This window comes from Gavia stellata, unplaced genomic scaffold (genome assembly GCF_030936135.1).
Source record: "Gavia stellata isolate bGavSte3 unplaced genomic scaffold, bGavSte3.hap2 HAP2_SCAFFOLD_44, whole genome shotgun sequence".
NCBI classification, from domain to species: domain Eukaryota; kingdom Metazoa; phylum Chordata; class Aves; order Gaviiformes; family Gaviidae; genus Gavia; species Gavia stellata.
The window spans coordinates 576,977-601,053 of NW_026777121.1; the positions used below are offsets into that span (position 1 = coordinate 576,977).

At 48.8% G+C, this 24,077-nt stretch overlaps 1 protein-coding gene across 1 annotated transcript; it reads left to right on the forward strand.

The window, feature by feature from the left end:
• The first annotated feature begins 516 nt into the window (after positions 1–516).
• Positions 517–23,783, forward strand: LOC132321724 (acrosin-like). The gene is made up of 6 exons (XM_059835169.1): positions 517–708; positions 1,049–1,335; positions 1,600–1,739; positions 2,223–3,017; positions 8,311–8,425; positions 23,502–23,783. Exons 1-4 carry the CDS (start codon positions 530–532, stop codon positions 2,568–2,570), a joined length of 954 nt encoding a protein of 317 aa, XP_059691152.1. The 5' UTR covers positions 517–529; the 3' UTR covers positions 2,571–3,017; positions 8,311–8,425; positions 23,502–23,783.
• The last annotated feature ends 294 nt before the right edge of the window (positions 23,784–24,077 follow it).

The window sequence follows — 24,077 nt, forward strand, 5'->3', positions numbered from 1 at the left end:
CCCCGGGACCAAGGGCACCGCGGGCAACGCGAGTACTGCGGGCACTACGTCGTTTGCCGCGCTGGTGGCGACGAGCTCTCCGTGCTTGCAGCTGCCACGTGTTGCTGGCAGCGATGAATTTGCTCCGCCTCCTCGTCCTGCTGGCCCTGTGCGGGCCTGCGCACGGCACGTGGGACACCTGTGGGTAAGTAAGTGGCCCAAGGCTCCGGCAGGGAGCTTGGGCAACCCTTATGGGCTTCACTGGAGGGTGCCCGCTTGTCCCCCGTGGCCACGCCACAGCTTCCTGAACCCCACCTGGGAACTTCAGTTCCTTGCCAGCACCCACGCTGCTGGCACAACTGGCCTGCGGGGATAAAACAGAAACGGGGGCGGATGCACGCACGCCCCACGGGCTTCCCTGGCCTTGCTGTCCACGCAACGCCTTGTGGAGAGGGAAGACAGCTGACTCGTAGCCTGAAGAGCAGCAAGCCCTCCAGCAGGACAGTAATGAGGAGTTTCTGTTTCCAGAGGGACCTGCGGGCTCCGGCCCATGGCTTCTCAGCACGGCGTGTCGCGCGTCGTGGGTGGCACAGATGCCCAGCCAGGGGCCTGGCCCTGGATCGTCAGCATCCAGGATCCCTGGAAAACAGGCACGGGGCATACATGCGGAGGGTCCCTCATCAGCCCACAGTGGGTCCTCACAGCAGCCCACTGCTTCATTGAGGCCAGGTAAGGGGAGGACCAGGGAACGCGGATATCCCCACAACACTAGCAGGTGCCCTGTCCGCAGCACCGCGTGCTACTGCCATCCCGTCTCCTTGCAGTCCGCCCAGTGCCTGGGTACTGCAGAGCCCAGCTGAGAGACTGCTCAGGAGAAGGCTGGGCTTGTGCCACTGCTTCCTAGCAGCCTCCAGCTCAACACTCCTTGTGCCTAAGGCGTGCCAGGGCACTCGCCCCCTCCCTAGCGCTGCTTGCCTCTCTCCCTTGCGGAGCAGAAGGCAGGGAACTGCAGGGCTGCTGCAGCACATGGCTCCGCTCCCTCTGACCCCTCTCTCCCTCTGCCTTCCAGGCACATCACCATGTGGCGCGTGGTGGTCGGGGCCACCCGGTTGACTCAGCTGGGCCCTGAGGCCCAAGTGCGCCATATCAAGCGGCTACTGGTTCACGAGCACTACAGTAACATCACGCAGAGGAACGACATCGCCCTGCTGGAACTGGACCAGCCTGTGCAGTGCAGCTACTCCATCCAGCTTGCCTGTGTGCCCGACGCCTCGCTGAGAGTGTCAGAGCTGACAACCTGCTACGCCAGCGGCTGGGGTTCCACGACTGCAAGATGTGAGTTCCCAAAAAGTACTCGTGCCCTGAGCGCAAGCTTGGCACGCAGGGGAGACGGGTTGGGCTTCCTGAGAGCAGAGGCGAAAGCCAGAGTCAGGCTGCGGGGACGCATGCCTCTAGAGAGATGGGCCTGAGCCATTCCCCAAAGGGAGGCACAAGGGGACCACCGGTACAGTGCCTTCTAGGTGCAAAGCCAAGCCCTAGGGAAGGGCTTCACCCACACAGGGGAGGAGAAATGGCAACGAGCTGCCTGGTGTTAATTCCTCTCTGTGCTCGCAGCTGGAGGATCAACTGATGTCCTGCAGGAGGCCAAGGTCCGCCTCATTGATGTCAACCTCTGTAACAGCAGCGGGTGGTACAGAGGGGCCATCCACACCCACAACCTGTGTGCTGGCTACGCGCAGGGTGGCATCGACACCTGCCAGGTAGGAGCGTGCTACGAGTCAAGCCCCAGCAGCACAGGCAGCCCTCTCACAACCGTCCCACGCAGACCCCAGCGCGTGCTTTGCCTGGCAAGTCACCCTCCCACCGCTGGGTCCCCACCGCTGCTGGGGCTCACCTCCCCTTCCCCACCTGCAGCTCCTTGCCCAGTGCCCCCCTTGCCCCAGAGGCCTGCGACTCTGCCCACAAAGCCCATCCAGTGCTCTTGGCAGCACGCAGCTCCACATCCCAAGCCTGGAGCATGTGCGTTCCACACATGAAGGATCGCTGTGCAGAGATGAGAGCGAGCCCTACCTTACAGGCCCACCACCCCCTCCCACACAAGCTCCTGTAGGCCCCGGCACCTGAGCGGGGCCTTTCTGTGCCGCAGAGCACAGCTCTGGCAGGTGCTGTGAGAGAGAAGGAGCCAGCCGTAGTGCTGACGGAGGCCACCCAACAACACCTTTGTCCTCTCTCCTCCGCTGCAGGGCGACAGCGGTGGTCCTCTCGTCTGCAAAGATAACAATGCAGACTACTTCTGGCTCGTTGGAGTCACCAGCTGGGGGAAAGGCTGCGCGAGAGCAAGACGGCCCGGAGTCTACACCTCCACGCAGCACTTTTACGACTGGATCCTGGCACAGATGGGACTGCGCCCAGCAGTATCGGCTACTCCAACGCCACAGCCAGGCTCCACCTCAAGCCCCTTTCAGAGGCCGAGACCCATACCAACTCAGTTGGGCACGTTTACACCCTGCCCATTTCCAGTCCAGAGGCTGGTGCAATTCTTTACTTGGGTGCAGGAGCTCCTGCAGTTCCTAAGGGGGACAAAGGCCTGAGCAGCAGGATGGACAGGATCCAGTGCAGCCGGCAGCGTACCACTGGTAACTTTGCAACAACAGTTACGGTATATTGCCTGTAATTGCAGTAGTACCTCTTTCCATGCATGTACATCACTGGAAATGGGTTCAGTTCACCACAAAGCTGAAAAAGAGCTCAAATATAGCTGATGACTGTATTTTTGCACACGTGTAACAAACAGACTCTGGGAAAAACCTGTAACTGTGGCTCTGTGGTTGAAATGAAATTGGGCTGAACTTTTACATAAATAAGGAGACATAGTCTTGTTGCTACATTCTGTCTCTTCTTTTCAAAGACCTCGTCGACGTTCCTTAATTGCTGAATACCATCTTGCTAACCTGACTGAAAGTAGTGTAGCCGTTGGTGCTGATGAGCTTGGCCAGCTCTTCAGTCTGAATCCAGGACTCGTTGTAGGACTTTGGGAGGTAAGATAACATTTTGTTTCAATACTTTATTATGACTTGAAGAAACAGATTCTTTTGCCTTGTAGTTTGGGATTTTGAGAGTTTTTTAGGGTTTGGGGTTTGGTTTTTTTCATCTTCCTTTTTTTCTCTGAGTTTTGAAAGATCTTGTCTAAACTAACAACAAGGAAATACAGGTAGGGACAGCTAGTTGATGATTTATTGTATTCTAAAGAGCTGTCGCAGGAGTATCTGTACTTTTGAAACAGAAAAATCCACCTCTAATTCAAAGAACCGTTATGTGTCATAGTGTATTAGATACTGTACTCGTCTTACTTCTGTGTTCAACTGTATTTATTTTGCAGTCTTCACATGCCAGAGTTTGACATCCTAAAGATATTTTAAATTGAATGGTTTGAGGAGAGACGTGTTTCTTCCCCTGACTCATGCCTTGCCCTGTCCCCATCACTCAAAGTGATGAATTCCCACAAGGCAACTTTGCTAGTGGTTTCCTTTAATCTACATCACCGGGTAGTCGTATCCTGCTCCCGCAGTAGGAATGCTGTAAATTGAGCCCTTTTGGGGATACTCAATTCTTGGTATTCAGTGTCTAAGTTAAGGGGTTAGTCTCTGCAGGCTGTGTGTAGAGATGAATGTCTTCAGAGAGCAATGCAGAACAACTGAAGTAGACTTCTACTCTAAAGGAATCTGCGTCATTGCACTGGATACCCAGAGCCCTAGGTGTCTGCCTGAAGTCGCATACGGTTGGATGCTATGGAAGCCTGCCTCGGGTGCTCTGCTCTTGGACTGAATTCGGAGGTGGCAGCTCTTTCTTCCTCTCCCAGCCACGTTATTGACATAGACTTGTATTATTTGGCCCTGGCAAGGAACTACCCTCAGGGAACCTGTGAACAGTTGCTGTGAGCTGTGTCTCGTTTCCATTGGGAAACTCTTGCTACCTCAAATGTGCACAATCAGCAGAGGAGTTGTTTAAAACCACAGAAGGGATATTTGTTTCACTCTTCCTTAAAGGTGTCCATTTCCTAGAAAACTGGAGCCTGGCTGACCTGCGTGAGCCTATTATGGGTTGCCTCAATCTCTGAAAAGCTCTGATCAGTGAAGAGCCGTTTCTTTCGTATCTTCAAAAGTTTAGTAGAATGGTGTCCCTGCGTTGGTGTCCCTATGGTCATGCTAGCATGTTACCCCTTCCCATGCTTGGAAAGAGAACTCTTTCAGCATCTGGAAATGGTTCCGCCATCATGAAGTTCCACAAAGTTGTTAAGCACTGAGTGCCTCACTCCAGTATATTTTTCCTGCTTACTTTTCTGAACAGCTGTTCTTATTCTCTCTGTGGGCAGAGTAACATTAGACAGTTAACTGTAGACGGGTGTAATAATGTTAAAAATTTTTGAATGTCCTTCTGAGGTAGAGCAGTCTCAGACTTCATTAATCTGCTACCAGCTTTCCTTTTAGGTGTCATTTCTTTGATTCTCTTGATGTACAGTAGTTAAATACAGGTTGTCTAAATCACTTGAGAACAGTCTCACCGTAGCGAACCACTGGTAACGTTGCAACAACAGTTACGGTATATTGGCTGTAATTGCAGTAGTACCTCTTTCCATGCATGTACATCCCTGGAAATGTGTTCAGTTCACCACAAAGCTGAAAAAGAGCTCAAATACAGCTGATGACTGTATTTTTGCACACGTGTAACAAACAGACTGTGGGAAAAACCTGTAACTGTGGTTTCTAAAGACTTTGTTGGAAGATCTTGGCTTCAGCGTGTTCACCACTTTCCTGAGCTTTCTAGAAAGAAATCTGGCCTGTGTTGAGTTAAAACATTTTAGTATAAGATGGGCAGATGACTGGAGCCATGTGAATTTGGCACTTCTTTGGGCAGTCAAGCTTTTCAGTTGGGTGCCAAATGTTCTCCGCTTCAAATAAAGTGGACATTGCTGCAAGCTGGCATTGGGCTGCTTTTGGCTGCAGGATAATCTTTTGCCAATTGTGTGTCAGAAGTTTCTCTCAAAAATTGTACATACTGAAAATCGAAACCTTCACGATGGGCAGCTGTTCTGCATTCAGAGAGTATCAGCTTCTGCTGGCCGGTGGCTTACTGTTTGCCAAAGCTGTTTCATACAGAAAGAATCCAGTTGGTGTTTTTTACAGGGTCTGATGATTTCTGTGACCGTAACCTTCCCCAAGCACAAACACTCGGTATGCTGTGGGGGTATCCTGTGAATGGCTCTTGAAGCAGGTCTCAGGAGCTACTAGCCTTTTCTTTGAAGCCCTTACACAGCTCTCTTCTGCCTTCTCTTCCTGACCTTAAACAACAAGTCCATTCACCCTGTGATTAATCCTTCTTCAGAGACCATGTTTTCCAAAAGCCTCATCCTTCTTAGTCGTATTCTCCAGGTGCCTCTGATAGGCATGTATCTCTTTGGAACGGTGATCCTCAGAAACGGACACTGTGTCAGCAGAGACCCCAGCCCAGGCATGACTCTGGGAGCAGTATTCCATCAGCCCTCAGTGATTTGATCGAGACTAACCTCCGTTAGCCTGCTTATGGAACACCAGGTGCGAGGGTGTGGAGGCTTTCTGGAGTCCACATCCAGGTACCTGCCCTTGACAAGCTGTTCCGCTGTCAGAGAAGGAAACTGATTTGTTGCTCTTTTTGCACAGCCCCCTCTTTGTTGTCATTTTTTGTTGTGGTTGCCTGAATACACCCAAACTATTGGATCATTTCTTTTTCAAGTATTTTTTTTGGGTGGGAATGGAAATTTAACTCACGAGTTGAAATAACATGATTTCATTTTCCAATGAAATTAATGACTTTTCAATTTGTTTTCATTTTTCTTTGCTCCTCCTCCCGCTTCTTATCAATTCTTCACCATCCTGCCGTGACAAACCGTGTTGCTCTGGGGACACGGTTGAACCCTGCGGGGCCAGTGGGGCTGGTGCACATTCTTGGACCACAGACGCACTTTCCTTTTCAGAAACCGGACGGAGTGCGTTCAGCACGAGCGTTTGTTTTCGTGATTCCTGCAGCTTTTATTGTGCCTGTTCTCGTCTGTGTTTAGTGAGGGCCAGTTATCAAAGTGGGGTCCCTCTCCCTTTGTGGTGGTCAGGCAAGAAACAAATGCCTGACGTCAGAGACAGTCATTCATAAGTCAGATGAGCTCAGAGTCGAGTGCCCAGCCTCCCTGCTGTCTTCATAAGGCACCTCCAGCAGTCAGGAGGAGGGGAGAGAGGCGGGTGGTGCAGTTTGTGTCTTCCTGCTGCGATGCTGATGCCCTAAACCCCTCCGCCACGGAGCCAGACCTGCATCTCTCTCTCTCAGGAGGCTGCAAGTTTGAACCAGCCCCACCCAGCTCTTCCAGGTCCAATAGGTTCCATTTTAGCAAGATGCAGCCCAAGTTATGGTTGCGCCCTCAAAAGAAGAGAATACCCATGATTTCCACTTTGTTGTTCAGGCTTTCCCAGTTTGGCAGAAGCCCTTCTGGTCACCCTTCCCTGCCAACCCATGCCTGGAGTAACTACTGGACAAACTGCCATGAAGTCACCCTGTTAAATTGGGCCCTGAGGAAAGGCCCTGCTCTTTGCGGCAACCCCTCGGACAGCCGGGGTTTGCTCCCGGGTTTTCCTCAGGGCTGTTCTATGCTCGGCACTGCCAAAGGGCACGTCTGCACTGGGAAAGATCAAAACCTGGGAAATACCAGAATGTGAGAGCTTTCCAGAGCTGTTTCTGGAAGAACTGAATTATGCACGTTATGCACGAAGCTGAAGCAAACCCATCAGTGGGAATTTCGAGGAGTATTTTCCCTGTGTCAGTGCTCAAGGACTCAGAGTAGTTGCTGAAACAGTGAAATGCTGAACTTTGCTATTGGGCTTGTAATGGGCAGACCTCAAAGTCCTCAAAGGGACTCAGGCGAGGGGCCGTTAGGGCCGGGCAGGCCTTGCCTGCCCTACCCTGTCAGGCTTTGCCCCCGGGGCCAGTCCCTGGGGCAGGCTCTGCCTTGGGTGCCGCTTTCTGCCCCCTCTCCCTGCTGCCGCCATTGCTGCCGGCGGGCGCTGCCTGGCTGAGGGCGCTGGCGGGCTGCTCTCTCCTCTGGCCGGGGCTGTCGGCGCCCCCCTTCTTCCCGCGGAGCTCCCTCCCCTCCCCTCCCCTCCCCTCCCCTCCCCTCTCCTCTCCCCAGCAGCGGGAGCACGCGCGGCTTCGGGCAGCTTCGGGCCGTGAGGGCCGGCGCAGGCGAGGGGGGGCGTTAAGGGCAATGGCCGCCGCCGCGGGGCGCTTGTGTGGAGCTGCCGGTGGGCCGGGGCGGCGGGAGCGGCACTGCCGTGAGGAGGAGGAAGGAGGCGTTTTCGGGGAGGACGGCCTGGGGAGCGGAGACCTTGTCCCGGAGTGTTGGCGAGGGGAGAAAGGCGCTTTCCTCCAGGGAGCAGGCGGTGGGCAGCCCGCCGAGAGGGGCGGAGCCTGTGCCCGGTCCTGCCGTGAGGGCCGGCGCTCCAACAGGCACCAAGTGTGCTCCAGGCTCTGGAACATGGGTGTGGGCAGCCTGAGGTCCCAGCAGTTCAGAGGCTGAGCACTGGAGTCGGAGGCTGGGGAGGGAGCTGGTGCTGCCTGTTTCCACCTCACCAGAGATGATTCCGGAGCCCTGTCCCCCCTTGGCATTTGGAAACGAACCGAGTTGGTTATGGCTTTAGTACTGACCCAAGGGGCAGGTTAAGACGCAAGCACCTTCAGAACCTTTCCTTCACCCGGAATTATTTGTGTGGAATAAATGAAGCCTTGGCCCATTGCACTGAGCTACAGCTGGGGGGCTGGGGGGGGCAGAAACCAGCCAAGGGCATTGTGCTCAGGGAGCTCCCGTCATCCTGTGCTGGACATGGGGAGGAGGGGTCTGGCTTGAGAAATACCCATGGCCATGTACATCACCGCCAAGCCAAGCAGGAGCTGCCGGAGCAGGCTTAATTCTAGCAGTGCCCAGCTTTGTGAAGCTTGACTGAAAAGGTGGTGTGGAGTCATCTCTTCAGAGCAGTGTCATGAGCGTGTCTTTGCTGGTGGTGTGGGTGCCAGTTGCCCTTCCATCCCTGCTGCTCACAGGGGGAGGAGGGGACTCGCTTTCAGAGAGGCCCCGCTGCCCTCACGCTTGAGAAAGTCTTGTAGGGTCTAGTTTCAAGTGCGCTGGCTTGCACATTGTTTTCCCTGCTAAGTGCAGAATTTGCTGCGTTCTGGTGTTTGGCAACCCAGAAGTGAGTCGCTCTGTGTTATTGTTCTTCTGTATCACAGTGTAGTAATGCCGCTCGTCTCTTGCAGGATCTTCTGACAAGCTTGAAGCTACGGTGAGGAGACTAGAGCAGACTGGTCACCAAGTCGGCTTCTCTGCCATACAGGGCAGGGATCCGCTCTTAGATGTCTTTGAAGCTTGATGGTAAGAAACACAAGTTGCAAAGAAAGAGTATTCTGGAGGTGAGAAGTTGAATGGAAGCAAAACCTGGTAGAAAGGAATGCCTTGTTTAGCTGACACCTAGTCCAGATTTCACAAGCTAGTGTAGCGGTAGCTCATGTTCCCACTCATGCTTAGTGATGGTGCGGGATGCTTTGACCCGACTGAAAGCCACATGTAGCCTGTTCTGCCTTCTCCTAGCTTTTCCTGTATGCGTATCCTCCAAGTACCGGTACCTGACAGCTCCTCTCGGTCTGTCTGACAGGTCCGCTTGCACCCAGCCACACAAAATGGGAACGTTTAGCAGCAGCACCTCAGATTATCCTAGAATAGCCTTTGCTTTGAAATGCATTACTTCTTGCTAGAAAGTGGGAAAAGGCCAAGGCCAAACCACCTTCCACTTGACGTATTTCATAAAAATTCATCTCTGTTCTTAGATCAGCCTGTTCTGTCCAAGGCTTATTGCATTCCTGAAGGGCAATCTCCTTGGTTCCTTCCTCTCTGCCTTCCCAAGGGGAATTCACTTAGTAGGGTGGAGGGATTCCCGTTTCTGCTTGGGAAAGACGGTGTCATAGCTGGCACTTGTGGTAGCATCTTGCATTTGGGAAAAGCAAGCGAGGAACACTTGTTCCCTGTGGGGAGGCCAGTAGCAAGGTTTCTAGTTGTTGTGGACCCTTGCAGAGTAATATCGCTCCTGAGCCATCCTGAGATAGCTGTCGTGGGTCAACATGCTTTCCCTTTGCTCTATGTGGTTCTCTGTGCTTGAAGCGTAGTCCTGCCTGCAGTTATATTTAAATGGGAATGTTTTTATGGATGCTATTTCTGTAAAAGTACTGATAGTTTATAAGTCTGTAAATACTGATACCTGTATGTAGATTTCTATTATTTAGCTATAAAGACTTTTCTATTTAGCCCGAAGGGGGATGTCTCTGTATCAGATACCGCCCAAGAGTCTGACCAGTTCATTGAGTTACTGGGTGCCCTCCCCAACAGGGTGAAAGCAAGTTTAGCTGAATGTGGTTTCTTCTTCCTCCCCAGGGAGAGAAAGGTGGGGGGAGGAACTTGAGCTGAACATGCCCAGCTTTCCCCAGGAGGAACTCTCCTGTGTCTTCTCATGTGCCTGCCAGCCCTGTGCTTTCTGGAACTGTTTTACTTGCCCCTGTGTGGCCTCAGATGGCTTCAGATGGGAAGACCTAGCCTTTAAACTCTGCCTTCGTTTCTGTTGCCTGTCTGCAATGGCTTTAGTGTGCCCTAGGCTTGCTGTGCTTTGGTTCTCTAGAAGCGATGGAAGGCAAGGGTTGCTGTCTTCAGCAGCTCCCCGGGTGTCCTAGGAGCAAGTATAGTGCTCTGCAAACGCTTTTGTAGAGCTCTTAACATGAGCAGTTGCTGGTGATGAATTTGGGGAATACTGGAGTGACATGAGAGATGGCTGGGGATTCGTAGACTGGGGTAGGTCAGGGGGGTCTGCCCGCTGCCATGTGGTCTGATTTCCTGCTCAGAGCAGGTCCAGTCAGATCATGTTGCTCCATGCTGCCTGCAGTCCTGTTTGGGGTATCTCCAAGGAGGGAGATTGAGCATCGTCTCTGGCAACTTGTTCCAGTGCTTGGGCACCCTCGTGGTGAGCACCTTTCCTTGTCTTGAGTCAGAATCCCACCCAGAAACACCCCCACACCCCCCCTGCCCACACATCCCTGCCCCGGGTAGCATCTTTTCTAGCTTTTCCCCTGTCCTTTGCCAGTTAAGTTGCCTTCCTGTTGAGCAGTGGCTTGTGTTTCCCTTAGGCTTCCTTCTGCTTCCAGAAGCCCTTCCTGTTGTCCTTCCTCTCTTCCTAGTTTGTCTCCAGCTAAGCTGTGGCTTTCCACAGTCCATCCCTGCATGCTTGCGCAGTGTCTCTCTGTTCGTCCTGGGTATCCCATCTCTGCCTGCGCCTTGGGTGTTCTTCCTTTTTGGTGTTTGAGCTGGGTCAGGAGTTTCCTGTCTGTCAGTGCTGGCCTTCTGCTACTTGTGACCAACTCTGTGTCTTGGCATGGGCCCTTCTGGTGTCTGGGGAGGTGGGGGCTGTTGTCCTTGAAGTTCAACCCGTTGCCCTGCTCCCCTTTGCCCTCCAGGCCGGTCTCCTGTTGGCTCCTGCCTAGAAGCTCTTCAGGAAGCAGCAGTCTGCTCTGCTGAAGTCCAGCATTGTGATTCTGCTGGTTTGCTCACTTCTCTCTGGTTTTTAAATTCTACAACCGAATGGTGGCTGCAGCCCAGCGTGCCCTTGAACTTTGCATCCTTGATCAGTTTTTTCCATGTCTGTGGACAAGGAGTCCAGCGGAGGGTGGAGACGGGTGCCCCGTCATTCTGCTTTCACACACGGGGTGTGGGATGATGTTGCTCCATGCTGCTGTCCCCTGGACACCTCCTCACTGCCCCCGGCACCCTGCCTGCAGAGTCTGAGAAGCCTATGCTGGTGTATGTGGTTGCAGTTCCTCCCTGGGTTAGGCAGCCTGTTACAAATCTGTAATATAAAAACTCATCTACACAGTGTATGTAGGTGAGCAGGCACTTCTTTATTGCAGCACTGGATGCACAGGGGATCGCTCCACCTAGTGTGCGTGTTTAGTTTCTCTGCTACAGAAGTTGTATACAATCAAAGTAGACATAGTCATCATATTTCCAAGAAACAGTTAACATATTCATATAGTTTCCGAGAACTCATTAGTATATGCAAATGCTTGTGATGCATGCGCCTTCAGGTACACAGGTGGTCGTCTAAGGTCCTCTGGTGGTCGTCCATATTCTTCCTCATGGTGTCCTCTAGTTGAACCCCATCTTTGCGCATGCTCAGCTTGGTTGCAAAATTCCATTCTTGGAATCTTCTTAAGTTTTCCTCGGTTTACTGACCAGGCCTGCAACTTATAATTCTCTTGACAGGCAAATTCTACCTATTCGCAATGCTACATTATTCAACGGTTAGTTTATGATTGAATCACAGCTAAATCATACCTGGTTGCCTTCATACAGAATATGTAACTTAATTTTTTAGTAATCGCTCTCTGGATTATACTATTCTATCAATATCCATACTTAAATTAATCAATGGTTATTTCTATTAATATTTATTGATTGGCATTCTTGATATTTGAATCAAGATGGGAAAGGTAAGGAATTTTCCAAGCAGCATCACTGGTGCATATCAGGTCACATCGTCACAGGACTCAAAGAAGACTTTTCTATTCGATTCTTCATCGTTCCATCTCATTACTATTAGTTCCTTAGAACAGAATAGCAACTCCCTGGTGAGGTTCCTATGGTATCTTGTTTCTAACTTAAGAATCCTAACTTATGCATTTGTATTTAATTATTTTATTTATTAATCAAATTTAAACTTTCTATATGATCATATTGTGATTATTTTTTTAAAAATCAGAGTATTTACAACAATTGCCCCCTTTGAAAGTTTTGAAAATTATTTCAGTACTTTCATTTTAATCGGTTAAGTAGATTATGTGCATCAAGTATAGATGCCAAACGAGTTAATCGATTCATCATCCTCCAATTTATAATATATTCTTGATAAAACAAGACTGATTAAAAATCAATATCAGGAGAACAACGATAGGGTGGCATAACTTATTTAGGATGCCTGTAGCAGTAGGTGACCACCCGAAAAGAGTGTCCCACCATTTATGTTCTGCATCCTTTTCCACCCTCCCTAAAACACGGTGTATTTCTTCCACACTGTGATGAACAGTTATTAAAGTTCCTTGTCCGTTTTCCTTGACCTTTTTCAAAATTTTGATTAAATCCTGGTGTTGTAGCAATTGTTTCACTAAAGTGAGATTCAATCCAATGGGTGTAGGCAGCAGTTCCTGAATTAATGTATAATTAGATTGCAAGAGCTGGTGAGGTGTGACTGGAGTCAAATAAGAGAAAAAATCACGTCCCATGATTTCAGTGAAATTACAAACACAAAAATCTGAGTGATTCCTAGGATCTATAACTACATCATCTATGGATATAAAATCACAAGCTGTTCTCAAACATACACAGCCCTTACCAATATATATATAAGCACTGTTTCAGGGTTTTCGTCAGGGCGAGTCTCAAAATGACAAACATCTTGTTCAGTATCTAAACAGATATCCTGACCTCTGATTGCATTACCTTCACAGATGAAGCCTTGTTGTTCCCGTACAACAACCCTTGTTGTTCAAAATCTACAGTTTGTCATTTCTGTCCTATTTTTTGGGCCCATACTTGATGCTCAAATGGATAGAGTATGGTTCCATTGTGATTCAATCCTAATGCCATAACAGGGTAAGTCGAATATATTGAAGCGTTGTGTATAGTTCATACAAAAGTTGTGGCTGTACTTGTGACGGGATCGTAGGTAAAGTTTACCAAATTCCACCAGGACTGGAGTTTTTTCTCTAAATTAGTGGCACTATCCCAAATTATTTTCCGAACTTCAGTGGGGAGAGTGCCTTCTTCACCCTCTCTTATGATTGAAGCAGCTACTGATTGCGCCCACAGTTGAGCCTGGATACAACTGGGAGCCAAAGATAGGTTATCTTGGACCACACCGAGTCCATCTACAATCATTTCCTGGTCGTCTCCATTCACCTTTTCCCATTTTGGTAATATGTTTGACAACAGCCACTGATTAGTTTCTAAAGCCAATAGGGAAGATTGCAAAGGCTGTTGCAATTTAGCCAGTTCCCTAGTTGTAGTAGCCAGTTTGTCTCCCGATGTATTTTGCTAATTTGCCTTTTTAATGTCTGATTCATTCTTTTTGTTTTTCCACTTGATTGAGGCCTCCAGAGGGTACGTAAATTTCAGGTAATTCCCAGAATTTTACTAGTATTTTGTATTATTTCTGTAATAAAATGTGGGCCTCTATCAGAAGATATCCCAACAGGTACTCCAAATCTTGGAATTATTTTCTGTAACAACCATTTAATGATTTTCTTTGCTTGATTGGTCTGACAAGGAAAAGTTTTAGGCCATCCTGTAAAAGTATGAATCCCCACCAGAATGTATCGATACCCTTTTTGTCTGGGTAATTCTGAAAAATCAATTTGCCAATAATCTCCCAAGTTGTACTCCCGATTTCAAGGTTCCCACTGGAACTCTTCTCTTTACCACCGGATTGTTTGGCAAACAAATCTCACACTTGGCAGACATTATTTTAGCCATTTCTAACATTTTTGTAGACACCACATATCTCTTTAAAAAGGTGACTAATGCTTCTGGACCCCAATGGCACTCTTTATGTTTTGTTTGTAATATTTCTCTCATCGGAAGTGGGGGAATTACTAGCTGTCCCTGAACTGTGACCCACCATCCTGCAAAATTCCTTTTTGCATCTAATAACTTCCCTAGTTTCTCATCTTCCGAATATTGAGGTTTCTCTTTTGGCAATGTAATGTTCTTTGCAGGAATTAATGCCATTTGTAAGGCATTCCTTTTTGCTATTCCTTTAGCTATTCTATCAGCTAATTGTTCCCTATAGCTTCTTTCCTATTTCCTGATTGGTGTGCTTTACAGTGCATGATTGCCACTTTGATCGGTCTCTGGACTGCTTGTAACAATTCCAGTATTTCCTCTTTGTATTTGATGTTTGCCCCTTTGAGAGGATAATAGTCCTCTTTCTTTCCATAATATCCCATGGACACGTACTACACCAAAAGCATCCTTTGAGTCAGTCCAACTATTTACTCTCTTTCCTTCACTCAGTTCTAACGCCTTCGTCAAGGCTATCAGCTCTGCCTTTTGCGCTGAGGTATTGCTGGGCAAAGCATATGCTAGCAGAGACTCTCTTGCCTGCTCAGTCAAGGAAGCCCTGTCCCTGGGCCAGCAGTCCTTATTCCTTGTGCTCCTCAAAGAAGGGTCCTGTGGTCATAGGAGCCAAAGTCCTGACTGTGCCACCAGCCCGATGGTGCTAAGCAGCAGGATGTGTTTGCTCGTACTTGAGCCTTCCTGAGGACAGCCCTGCCAGGGTGACGGGCTCTTCCCCCTGGATGTTGTGGGGATGAGGGCCTGATGAGCTTCATCAGCCTCCCTGGAGCAGCATGGCCCTGAGCGCCCAGTGTGCTGCAGCCACTTGAGACTTCAGGTCAGGGTGGCAGAAGGATGCCTCTCCCTAGCTGCAGGAGGAGGGCTCTGATGACTGACAGCCCCCTTGCAGCCTTGCCTTGCCTCACCCTTCTGCCTGTGCTCTACAAAGAGGGCATCACCTGTGTAGGGGCAGGAGCCCCCCACCTTCCCCTGCCTCTCTGGGTCTGTTGTGCAGATGAGCAGTGCATGTTCTAAGTACAGAGACGTCTCTACTCCATAAACAGCCTCTATTCCCCATACAGGCAGAGCGCCCCGTACTTACTACCGGTGTGCACCAAGTGTTTGCTCTGCAAAGAGAAAAGCCTCACCTCCCCTGTTTGTGTGCTTCTGTAGGCAGAGCGTGCCTGATGTACAGAGACGCTCCCCCTGCACCCCCAGCCTCCCCAGATTTCCTATGCGGGTGGGTGGGCAAGCCCTGCCTCACCTGGCCCGTCTCTGCTCCGTAACCGGCATACGGTCTGTGTCCTGACAGGGCAGTGGAGTGCGGTGCTCTCCATGTGTATTCTCTGTACAGCCATTTTTACAGTCTGTCTGGTGAGAGAAAGCTATTGCCCCACCTCACCCTTCTGTTGGTTTCTGTCCTCTATACAGCCAGTGTACACTGTATAAGCAGACCAAAAAGCCCTGCCTTGGCAGTATCTAGTCTATGACTAGACATGCTTTGCCTGCATACAGTCTATCTACAGACAAAATGCAGTCTGTATCTGGAGAGAAAAGCCTCCCTGTCTCTTTTCTGATAGGCAGAGTATAGCCTGATAGACACTGCATACTGAGCAAGCAAGCCTGGCTTTGCCTGTCCATGCGTAGTGGTGAGGAAGACAGTATGTAGTCTGTATAGCAACAGAAAAGCTTCCCCTTGTTGCAGGTATGTTGCGTGTACGCAGATGGTTGGTATTCGATGTCGAGGTAGGTGAGGCACTGCTTTTCTATGTACGTGTATTACAGTTAGCCCATATGGTCTCTGTGCGGACAGAAAAGCCTCTCATCACCTTGTGTGCGTATATTCCATGTATGCGTAAAGTATGTGTATCCATGTGCATGTGTTCCAAGTCAGGACAGCATACGCTCCACACACAGAGAGAAATGCCCTTCCTCCGTTGGCCTTGAAAATGGCTGTGTTCCATGTAGAGACAGTATTGACTCCACATAAAGACATCAACATTCATACTGGACATAAAGCGTAGCTTCCCCTCACCTGTCTGTCTGCTTTGTGCAGTCCGTATGCAACTGACACACTGTACGTCTATTCCGCACGTTCTATGTGTGTGTTCTGTGCAGAGAGTGCATCTATGGAGAGAAAAACATGGTTGTGCTTTCTGTGTCTGTATACTTTTTTTATGTGTAGATACTCTGTCTTCTGAATAGAGAGAGGAAAAAAGTATAGTGAGATGAGGTCAGCTGAAGCTTCTCTTCCTGCAGATAGTGTATCATGTCTGTGGATGTTCTGTATAGACCGGGCGGGGGTGTGGGGGGTGTGGGTATCTATGTTGACGAAAGACATGTATTTGGATGTATCTCCTCTCCGTCTATATTCTGTTTATACTTGCTGCATGTTTTCTGTGTGTATTCTATGCGTATGGAGGTACCTAGATGGTGTCCTAGCTGTGTGTATTTTACATGCAGGCAGAAGTTGCCTCGCTTGGGCAATGCAGGACTTGTTCCCTATGTAGAATATATGCAATGTACAGACAATGTAAACGAAATGAAGCAAGCTTCAGCTAAGCAAGGTGAGGCTATTTTGTTTCCCTGTAAAACACATCCTGTCTTGTTTATGCCCCGTTCACAGATGCAAAACCCTCAGCCAGACTCTTCTGAGTGTAGGCAGGTAACATACTGTCAAGTTCTAGTCAAGCTATAGATGGCAAGCAGGGACATAGTCCAAACCCTTTTGTCCATCCGCCGAGGCTCTGCTGTCTGCATGTCTTCTAGCTTCAGCCTGGGGAGCTCGGCTGAGCCTTCTGCATTGCCACAGACGTGGACTTTGTGCTGCTTGGGTAGCAGGTGAACAGCGAGGGCGAGGTGAGAGTGACCAGAGGAGCAGAGAGGTGTCTCCCAGGTGAACTGGGAGCTCTGCAGGTGGTCATTTGAAGGGGCTGAGGGGAATGTTTTGGGGGCCACCTTGTATCTCAGCGAGAAAGGGCCGCCTGTGGGTTGCGGGTTTCCTCAAAGGCAGAGAAGTGGGTTGTGCCCCTGTGGAGGTGCCACCTGTGAAGGGTGAAAGCTCTCTAGGAAGTATGAAGAGCAGTTGACCACAGAATGGACTAATCCCTGTGCAATAAATAGCACGGGTCTGGGAAGAGGTGTGGCATTTGTGTCCCCATCAGGTGCAGTCTGGCTCTGCGCAGGCAGCCTTTCCGTTGTGGAAATGTGTAGCGTGGCTCTCTGGCACAGCAAAAGGAGGGAGAAATGAGGAATTTCCCAGGAACCCCTAGGAGATGAAGAACTGGGATGCATTCAAGGACTTTGAGAGGACTTGCTAGGAATGACTGTCTTTAGGAGATTGGCAGGAACATTGTAGAGTTGTTGGCTAGGAGTTTCTGAAAGGGAATAAAAATACCTATTCCACTGCTGTTTTCTAGGATTGCCCCCAATCTAGGATTGCCCACACTAGTTTTGAAGCATGTGAGGAGCACATCACCATATGGCTCTGGAGGAGTGCTTTACTGCACCGTGGGGCTTTTCTCGCAGTCCTGCACTGTGTGGCTTTTTTGGAGCTTTCTGTCGGGGGCTTTTTGGGAGCGCTTCACCATGGGGCTTTTTGGGAGCGCTCCATCACTTGGGTGTTTTGGAGCTCTGCACCCCGGGGCTTTTTTGGAATGCTTCACCATTTTGTTTTTTTGGAAGCCCTTTATGGTTTCACTATTTTCTGGAATGCTACAGGACCCGGCATTTCTGGAGTGCATCACTGCGCCACCCCAGAGGAGTGCTTCACCATTTGGTTTTTCTGGGAGTCTGTCACTGTTTGGCTTTTTGGGAGCCCTCTTTGCGGGGCTTTTTTGGTTTGCTTCACCAGTTGGATATTTTGGAGCGCTTAACCCCGGTGCTTTTTAAGAGTGCTCCATCGCGGGCTTTTTCAGGGTCCTCCCTCGTAGTGGTGTTTGGAGCTCTCCACCCTGGGGCTTTTTGGGAGCAGTCCAACCCGGTGGTTTTTTGGAGCTCTGCACCCTGTGGCTTGTTTAGAGGGCTTCACCATTTTGTATTTTGGGAACCCTTTACAGTTTTGCTATTATATGCAATAGGACGAGACCTGGCATTTTTTGGAGTGCTTCACCGCGCCGTCCTGGAGGACTGCATCACCATTTGTTTTTTTGGGCGTCCTTCACAGTTTGGGGCTTTTTGGAGTCCTTCACAATTTGGGGGTTTTTTGGGGGGAGCCCTGCACACTGGGGCTTTTTTCAAGGGCTTCACCATTTTATTTGTTTTGGGGGGGAGCCCTTTACAGTTTTGCTATTTTTGAAATTTTCCCAAACCCGGGATTTTTGGAGTGCTTCACCTCCCTGCGCTGCCCCGGAGGAGTGCATCCCCATTTGGTGTTTTGGGAGCTGTTCACCATTTGGTATTCTTTTGGGGAGTCCTGCACCCTCTGTGTGTCTGGGGGCTCTGCACCCTGGGGCTTGTTTGGAGTGCTTCACAGTTTTGTTCTTTGGCGGCCTTTTGCGGTTTTGGTATTTTTTGGAATATTGCAAAACCCAAGATTTCTGAAGGCCTTGACAACGCCGCCCTGGAGGAGTGCCTCACCGTTTGGTTTTTCAGAGCCATTCCCAGTTAGTATTTTCTGGAAGAGTCTTGCAGCGTTTGGTGTTCTTTTGGAGGGAGTAGTGTACCATTTTAAGGTTATTTTGGGGGAAATTCTGCACAGTTTGGTGGGTTTTTTGGGAGTCCTGCAACCTGGGGCTTTTTTGGAGCTCTCCAAGCCGGTCCTTTTTGGAGCTCTGCCCCCTGAGGCTTGTTTGGAGGACTTGACCATTTTGGGTTTTGGAGCCTTCTATGGTTTTGCTATGTTTTGGAATATTACAAAACCCGGGATGTTTGGAGTGCCTCACCGCGCCACCCGGCAGGAGTGCCTCACGATTTGTTTTTTGGGAATCATTCACTTATCTTTCTGGGGGAGTCCTGCAGCGTTTGGTGTTTTTCTGGGGGACTCCTGCACCCTTTGGGGGCAGTTTCTGAACTGTTTGGTGTATTTTGTGGAGTCCTGCACCCTGGGTCTGTTTTGAAGCTCTCCAACCCGGTACTTTTTTGGGACTCTGCACCATGGGGCTTGTTTGAAGGGTTCACTGTTTTGTTTTCTGGAGCCCTTTAGGGCTTTGCTGGTCTTTGGAACATTACAAAAGCCGGGATTTCTGGAGTGCCTCAGCCTGCTGCCCCGCAGGAGTGCCTCACCATTTTGGGTTTTGGGAGCTGGTCACCGTTACCTTTTTGGGGGATTCCTGCATCTTTTTTTTGGTGGGACTCCTGCAGTGTTTGGTATTGTTTTGGGAGCACTCCACCCGGGTGGGTTTTCGGAGCTCTTCACCCTTGGGCATTGTGGAATTATTGCTGGAGGTGACTTAGAAATTAAATCTATATTTGCATTTTTAGGAAAGGTACAGCACTGAAGAAACTTTTGGGGTGGAGTGTGGTGGTCATGCAAGAGTTCCATCCCGCAGAAGTTCCCGAGGCAACCTTAGGTGTTGGCAATGCCAGGGGAGCTTGGTGTGCTGACTCTAAGAGAAACTGTACAGAGGGTGGAGCAGAGTAGAGACACCGCGGGCCGGCTCTGTGGTAAGACAGGAACTGGAAGGTGCTATGGAACAATGAGATGGAGACTCCCCCTGCTAACTAGGATAGGTACCTGGTCAAAGACAATGCTATTGTACAAAGATACAATAACCTATTTAGTGCGTGTAATGGTGTGTAGCGGAGTGCCTGGGAATGGGCCGACAGTCTCTCACCTTTTGACAAAATACTCATTATAATCTCATTGTAATACTAAAAAACACACCTCCATCCCAAAGCTACCCACCTCCAAGGTGCAACCACCCCTCACTGAGCCTGCGCTCTGAATTTTTCTTGGTCTCTACCTTTAAAAGCAAAGCGAGAAACTTTTACACCAATTACAACAAAGACAAATATGACTAGAGTCACTCAAGCTCCACCTGTAAAGTAAGAATAGTATAAAAGCTTAAGAGAGGAGGGATGTTAGGGAAGATACCATTGCAGACCTGCTCTAACATCTGGGATCAGTCGACGGGCTGAACCTCTCTTCCCCCCCAGAGGGATGCCTTTGAGTAAGATTTGGACACTTGGCTATACCAAGTGTGTCCCCCCCCCCCGGGAGATTTGGCAACCTCTGTAGAGTTGTTTTGTGATTTAATGCGCTTGTAGCCGGCTACAATTCTCATATTAACACTTGGCTATCCCACGTGTTTCCCCGGGAGATTGATAGAGTTGTTTTGTGATCTAGCGTGCTTGTAGCCAGGCTGTATTACTCATATTCATACTATTTGTACCACCTTTGTGGGCAGTAGTTCTATCACTGGCAATCCAAAAGAACTTGTGTATCTGTCACTTTAATAAACTACACTATTTGTTAACCTAGCCGCAATAGTTCTCATTGAACGCAGTTAAATTCCTTAAGGGTGGCCGTGCTAGTTCATGCAACGTGGCTAGACTGAAAGCGTATGGAGTTACAAGTGCATCCGTAATCGTTAAGCTTCTATCTATCTATCTATGTATGAGTGTGTGTGTGTGTATATATATATATGTTTATATAGAACACGATCGGACTTGTAATACAGGAAATGGGCATCACTCAGAATCTAAGCCTAGCCGCCCCCAGCCCCTCTGATATCTGAGGACAAGCTGGAACGCACGGGGGTTTATTTTCTGCCAAATTGCTCAGTCCTTTTAACGTGACAGGCATGTTTTCAGTGGTTCACCATTTTGTTTTTTGGAGCCCTTTATGGCTTTGCTATTTTGGGGAATATTACAAAACGGGGGATTCTTGGAGTGCTTCACTGTTCCACCCCAGAGGAGGGCAAAACGTTTATTTTTTGTTTTCCTGGTAAGTCTTGCACCATGTAGGGTTTTTTTTGGGGGGGGACTCCTGCACCATTTGTGTGTTTTTCTGGGGAGTCCTGCATCATTTGGGTTTTTTGGGAGTCTCCATACCGGCACTTTTTTTGAGCTCTGCACCCTGGGGCTTGTTTGGAGGGCTTCACCATTTTGTGTTTTGGAGGCCTTCATGGTTTTGCTATGTTTTGGAATATTACAAAACACGGGATTTTTTGAGGCCTTCCTGTCACTGCTCCGGGGCAGTGCATCACCATTTGGATTTTTGGGAGCCGTTCACCGTTAATTTTTTGGGGGGAGTCCTGCACCGTTAGGTGTTTTTTTGCGGGAGTCCTGCACTGTTGGGTGTTTTTTGGGGGGAGTCCTGCACCATTTGGTGGTGTTTTGGAAGGCGTCCCTGCACCATTTGGGTTTTTTTTGGGGGGAGGTTCTGCATTGTGTGTTTGGTATTTTCGGGAGTCCGGCATCCTGGGCCTTGTTTGGAGCTCTGCAGCCTGGTACTGTTTTGCAAATTAGCACCCTGGGGCTTGCTGGAGGGCTTCACGATCTTTAATATGACTAAGTACCAGGTGCATTTGTTATGAAGTATCATTTTATTAGTAGTAGTATTATTTATCATTTTATACATCTCTTTCCAATAACACAAGCCCAGCAACGCCTTTTAGATTTCCTGGTTAAAGCCATCACTAAATGACCTCGACTTACCAATTTACACTCCTCCTGCCAGTCAGTTCACTGTCTCAAGGAAAAAGAACAAATCCACATAAGGTACCTCATTCCATTGGCCTTCCCTCCTACAGGACAACATCAATTGCAAAATAATATTATAATTTAAAGTCCCATTAGTTGGCCATTTCTCTTGACCATCTAAAACATACAAAGGCCACCAATTATTACAATACTCAATCCTTTGACTTTTACGCAAATCATCATGCAACTCATTCCAATGTGTCAATAAACCTCCCAAGGGTGACGTCTTTGGTATCTTCCCATCAATGGCTAAATTCCCCGCACTCTTACTCTTAAACAATTTTGTTAATGCCATTATGTTTATTATTCTTATATCATTATATTATCAAAGACCAAATTAGCAAATGCAAATGCCAATTGTCTCAAATACACAAATGTCCAACCCAGCAATAGCTTTCGCTTATGACTTGCGGGCAGATGCCTAGGCTTCCAATGCAAACGGGTACCCTCAAAGCCCCAACCCTGCGAAGCTTTCGCTGCGCCTTACGGGCAGGCTATCCAAAGAAATTCCAAAGAAGAAGTGCCTTACCCTTTTCCAGGGTGTTGTGAGGAGCTCGTATGGGTCAAGAGCGATGGTCCTTGCCGAGAATCCCTCGGTGCCGGCTGGAGTCTGATCGGCACTCGATCCCTTCCAGTCTCACTCGCAAGGTCCCATCTGGGTCGCCAAAACTATTCCCCTAAGTCGGCAAAACCAAGAACTTTCTAAGACTGAATTTGAAGTTTAGAAAGCAGGCACTTCTTTATTGCAGCGCTGGACGCACAGGGAATCACTCCGCTTAGTGTGTGTGCCGAGTTACTCCGCTACAAAAGTTATATACAATCAAAGTATATTTGATTCATCGTATTTCCAAGAAACAATTAGCACATCCATTCAATTTCTGAGAACTCATTAACATATGTAAATGTCCATAATGCATGTGCCTTCAGGTACACTGGTGGTCGCCCAAAGCCCTCTGGTGGTCATCCATAGACTCCCTCATTGTGTCCGCTAGTTGAACCCAATCTGCGCATGCTCAGCTTAGTTGCAAAATTCCATTCCCCTTTAATCTTGGAACCTCCAGAAGAATTTCTCGGTTTACTAACCAGGCCTACAACTTACCCTTCTCTTGACAGGAATATCCTCCTTATCGACAAAGCTACATTGTTTAATCATTAGTTCATAATCAAATCATAGATAAAGCATACCTAGTTACCATTACACAAATTATTTCTCACAAAATATAGCACGGTTTTTAACTTTTGTGGATTAGTCTCTTGATTATACAATTCGATCAATATCCATACCCAAGATAATCAATGGTTCTTTCTCTTAATATCTATTGATTGGCGTTCTTGATATTCCAATCAAGATGGGAAGGGTAAAGGGATTTCCAAGCAGCACCACTGGGTGCGTACCAGGTCCCCATAGTTACGGGACTCAAACGAAACTTCTCTATTCGATTCTTCATTGTTCCATCTCGTTGTGATTAGTTTCTTAATACAAAACAGTGACTCCCTGGTGAGGTTCCTATGGTTACGAGTCTCAAGACACACCAATATTCTAACATTCTATTTCTACTTACAACTAAATGCAGTGATTTTACAACAGCCCACCTGAAACTGAAGTCCAGTTCTGGACCCGTTCTGTGCAGAGTTATAGGATGAGTCATTTTCTTGTAGGTGAAGTGGATCCAGATGTGTATCTTGTGTCACCTAACTGTTCAGGGCACAGATTTCTTGTAAATCTCAGCTACTCAGGTCACCTTCTCTGTCAGTGCTGGAATAAGAATTTTAAGTAAGATGGATTGATATCTGCGTGCTGGTGGATTCTTCTTTGGGAGATCGCAAATGGCCTTCAGCTTTAGGGTCCAATTTAACCATGACTCCAAATGAGAAATAGAAGTACCTTTTTTATTTCCCCCCCCTTGACCAGCTGCAAGGTTTTGAAGTGAATTGGCCCCTGTATTCCTTGTAATCAGAGTAATGCCTGGGGCTCTGCTGGTGGGGTATGTGGGTGTTGAGAGCTCAGCTGTGCCTGTGATTGCTGCTGCTGCTGTGGTTCCTGGATTCACACATGGATGAAATCTGAACACTGTCTCTGTTAACAGCTGTTCTCAATCTGTAGGGAAATCAAATGCTGAGACTGAACTACTTAACCTGAACCCGCTTTTTCTTGCAGGGAAGATGCTGCATGAGATGAAAAGCCTTGTCCTCGAGGAGCCAAAGTGTTGGCTGGATGTTATCTCTGTTTGGAGAAAGCTTCATGGGCGTGAGGGGAAAAAAGACAATGTCTCTCAAGAAAACCCATCGCTTCTCAAGAGCAAATCAGAAGAAGAGACAAATATTGCAAGCGACAGGCAGAAACCCAAACAAATGAGAGAGACCGTGTCTGAGCAACGTCAGACGGAAGCTGGAGAGAGGTGTGTGGTACTAGAGAGGCAGAGATCACGTTCCTGCCACCCTCTTCCTCGCGTGCAGACTCTCACCGGACTTTCCCTTTATTTTCTTCAGACTAGGCAGCCCCCAGCGCTTCAGGCCCGGGGGTGGCTGTGGGGCCACCGGCCCTGCAGCAGAGATGCTCGCCTGTGGGGGGGAGCTGCTGGCTCCCAGTGTTGTCCCAGCAGTTGGGTTCTTTACCCGGTGTGCAAGAGGCCGATACACACACAGAGTCGAGTTTATTTCATGTTTGCGCAGAGATGGGTGCTAGGTGGTAACTCCACAAGGCTAGCACCCCTCGGTAAACACACGGTTCAGC

Excerpts from the sequence above, each read along its gene's own strand:
- LOC132321724 (XM_059835169.1), top strand. The coding sequence starts at position 530 with ATGGCTTCTCAGCACGGCGTGTCGCGCGTCGTGGGTGGCACAGATGCC. Across the intron at positions 1,336-1,599 it reads TGAGTTCCCAAAAAGTACTC|GATCAACTGATGTCCTGCAG; the intron begins GTGCCCTGAGCG and ends TCGCAGCTGGAG. Across the intron at positions 1,740-2,222 it reads GTGGCATCGACACCTGCCAG|GGCGACAGCGGTGGTCCTCT; the intron begins GTAGGAGCGTGC and ends CCTCCGCTGCAG.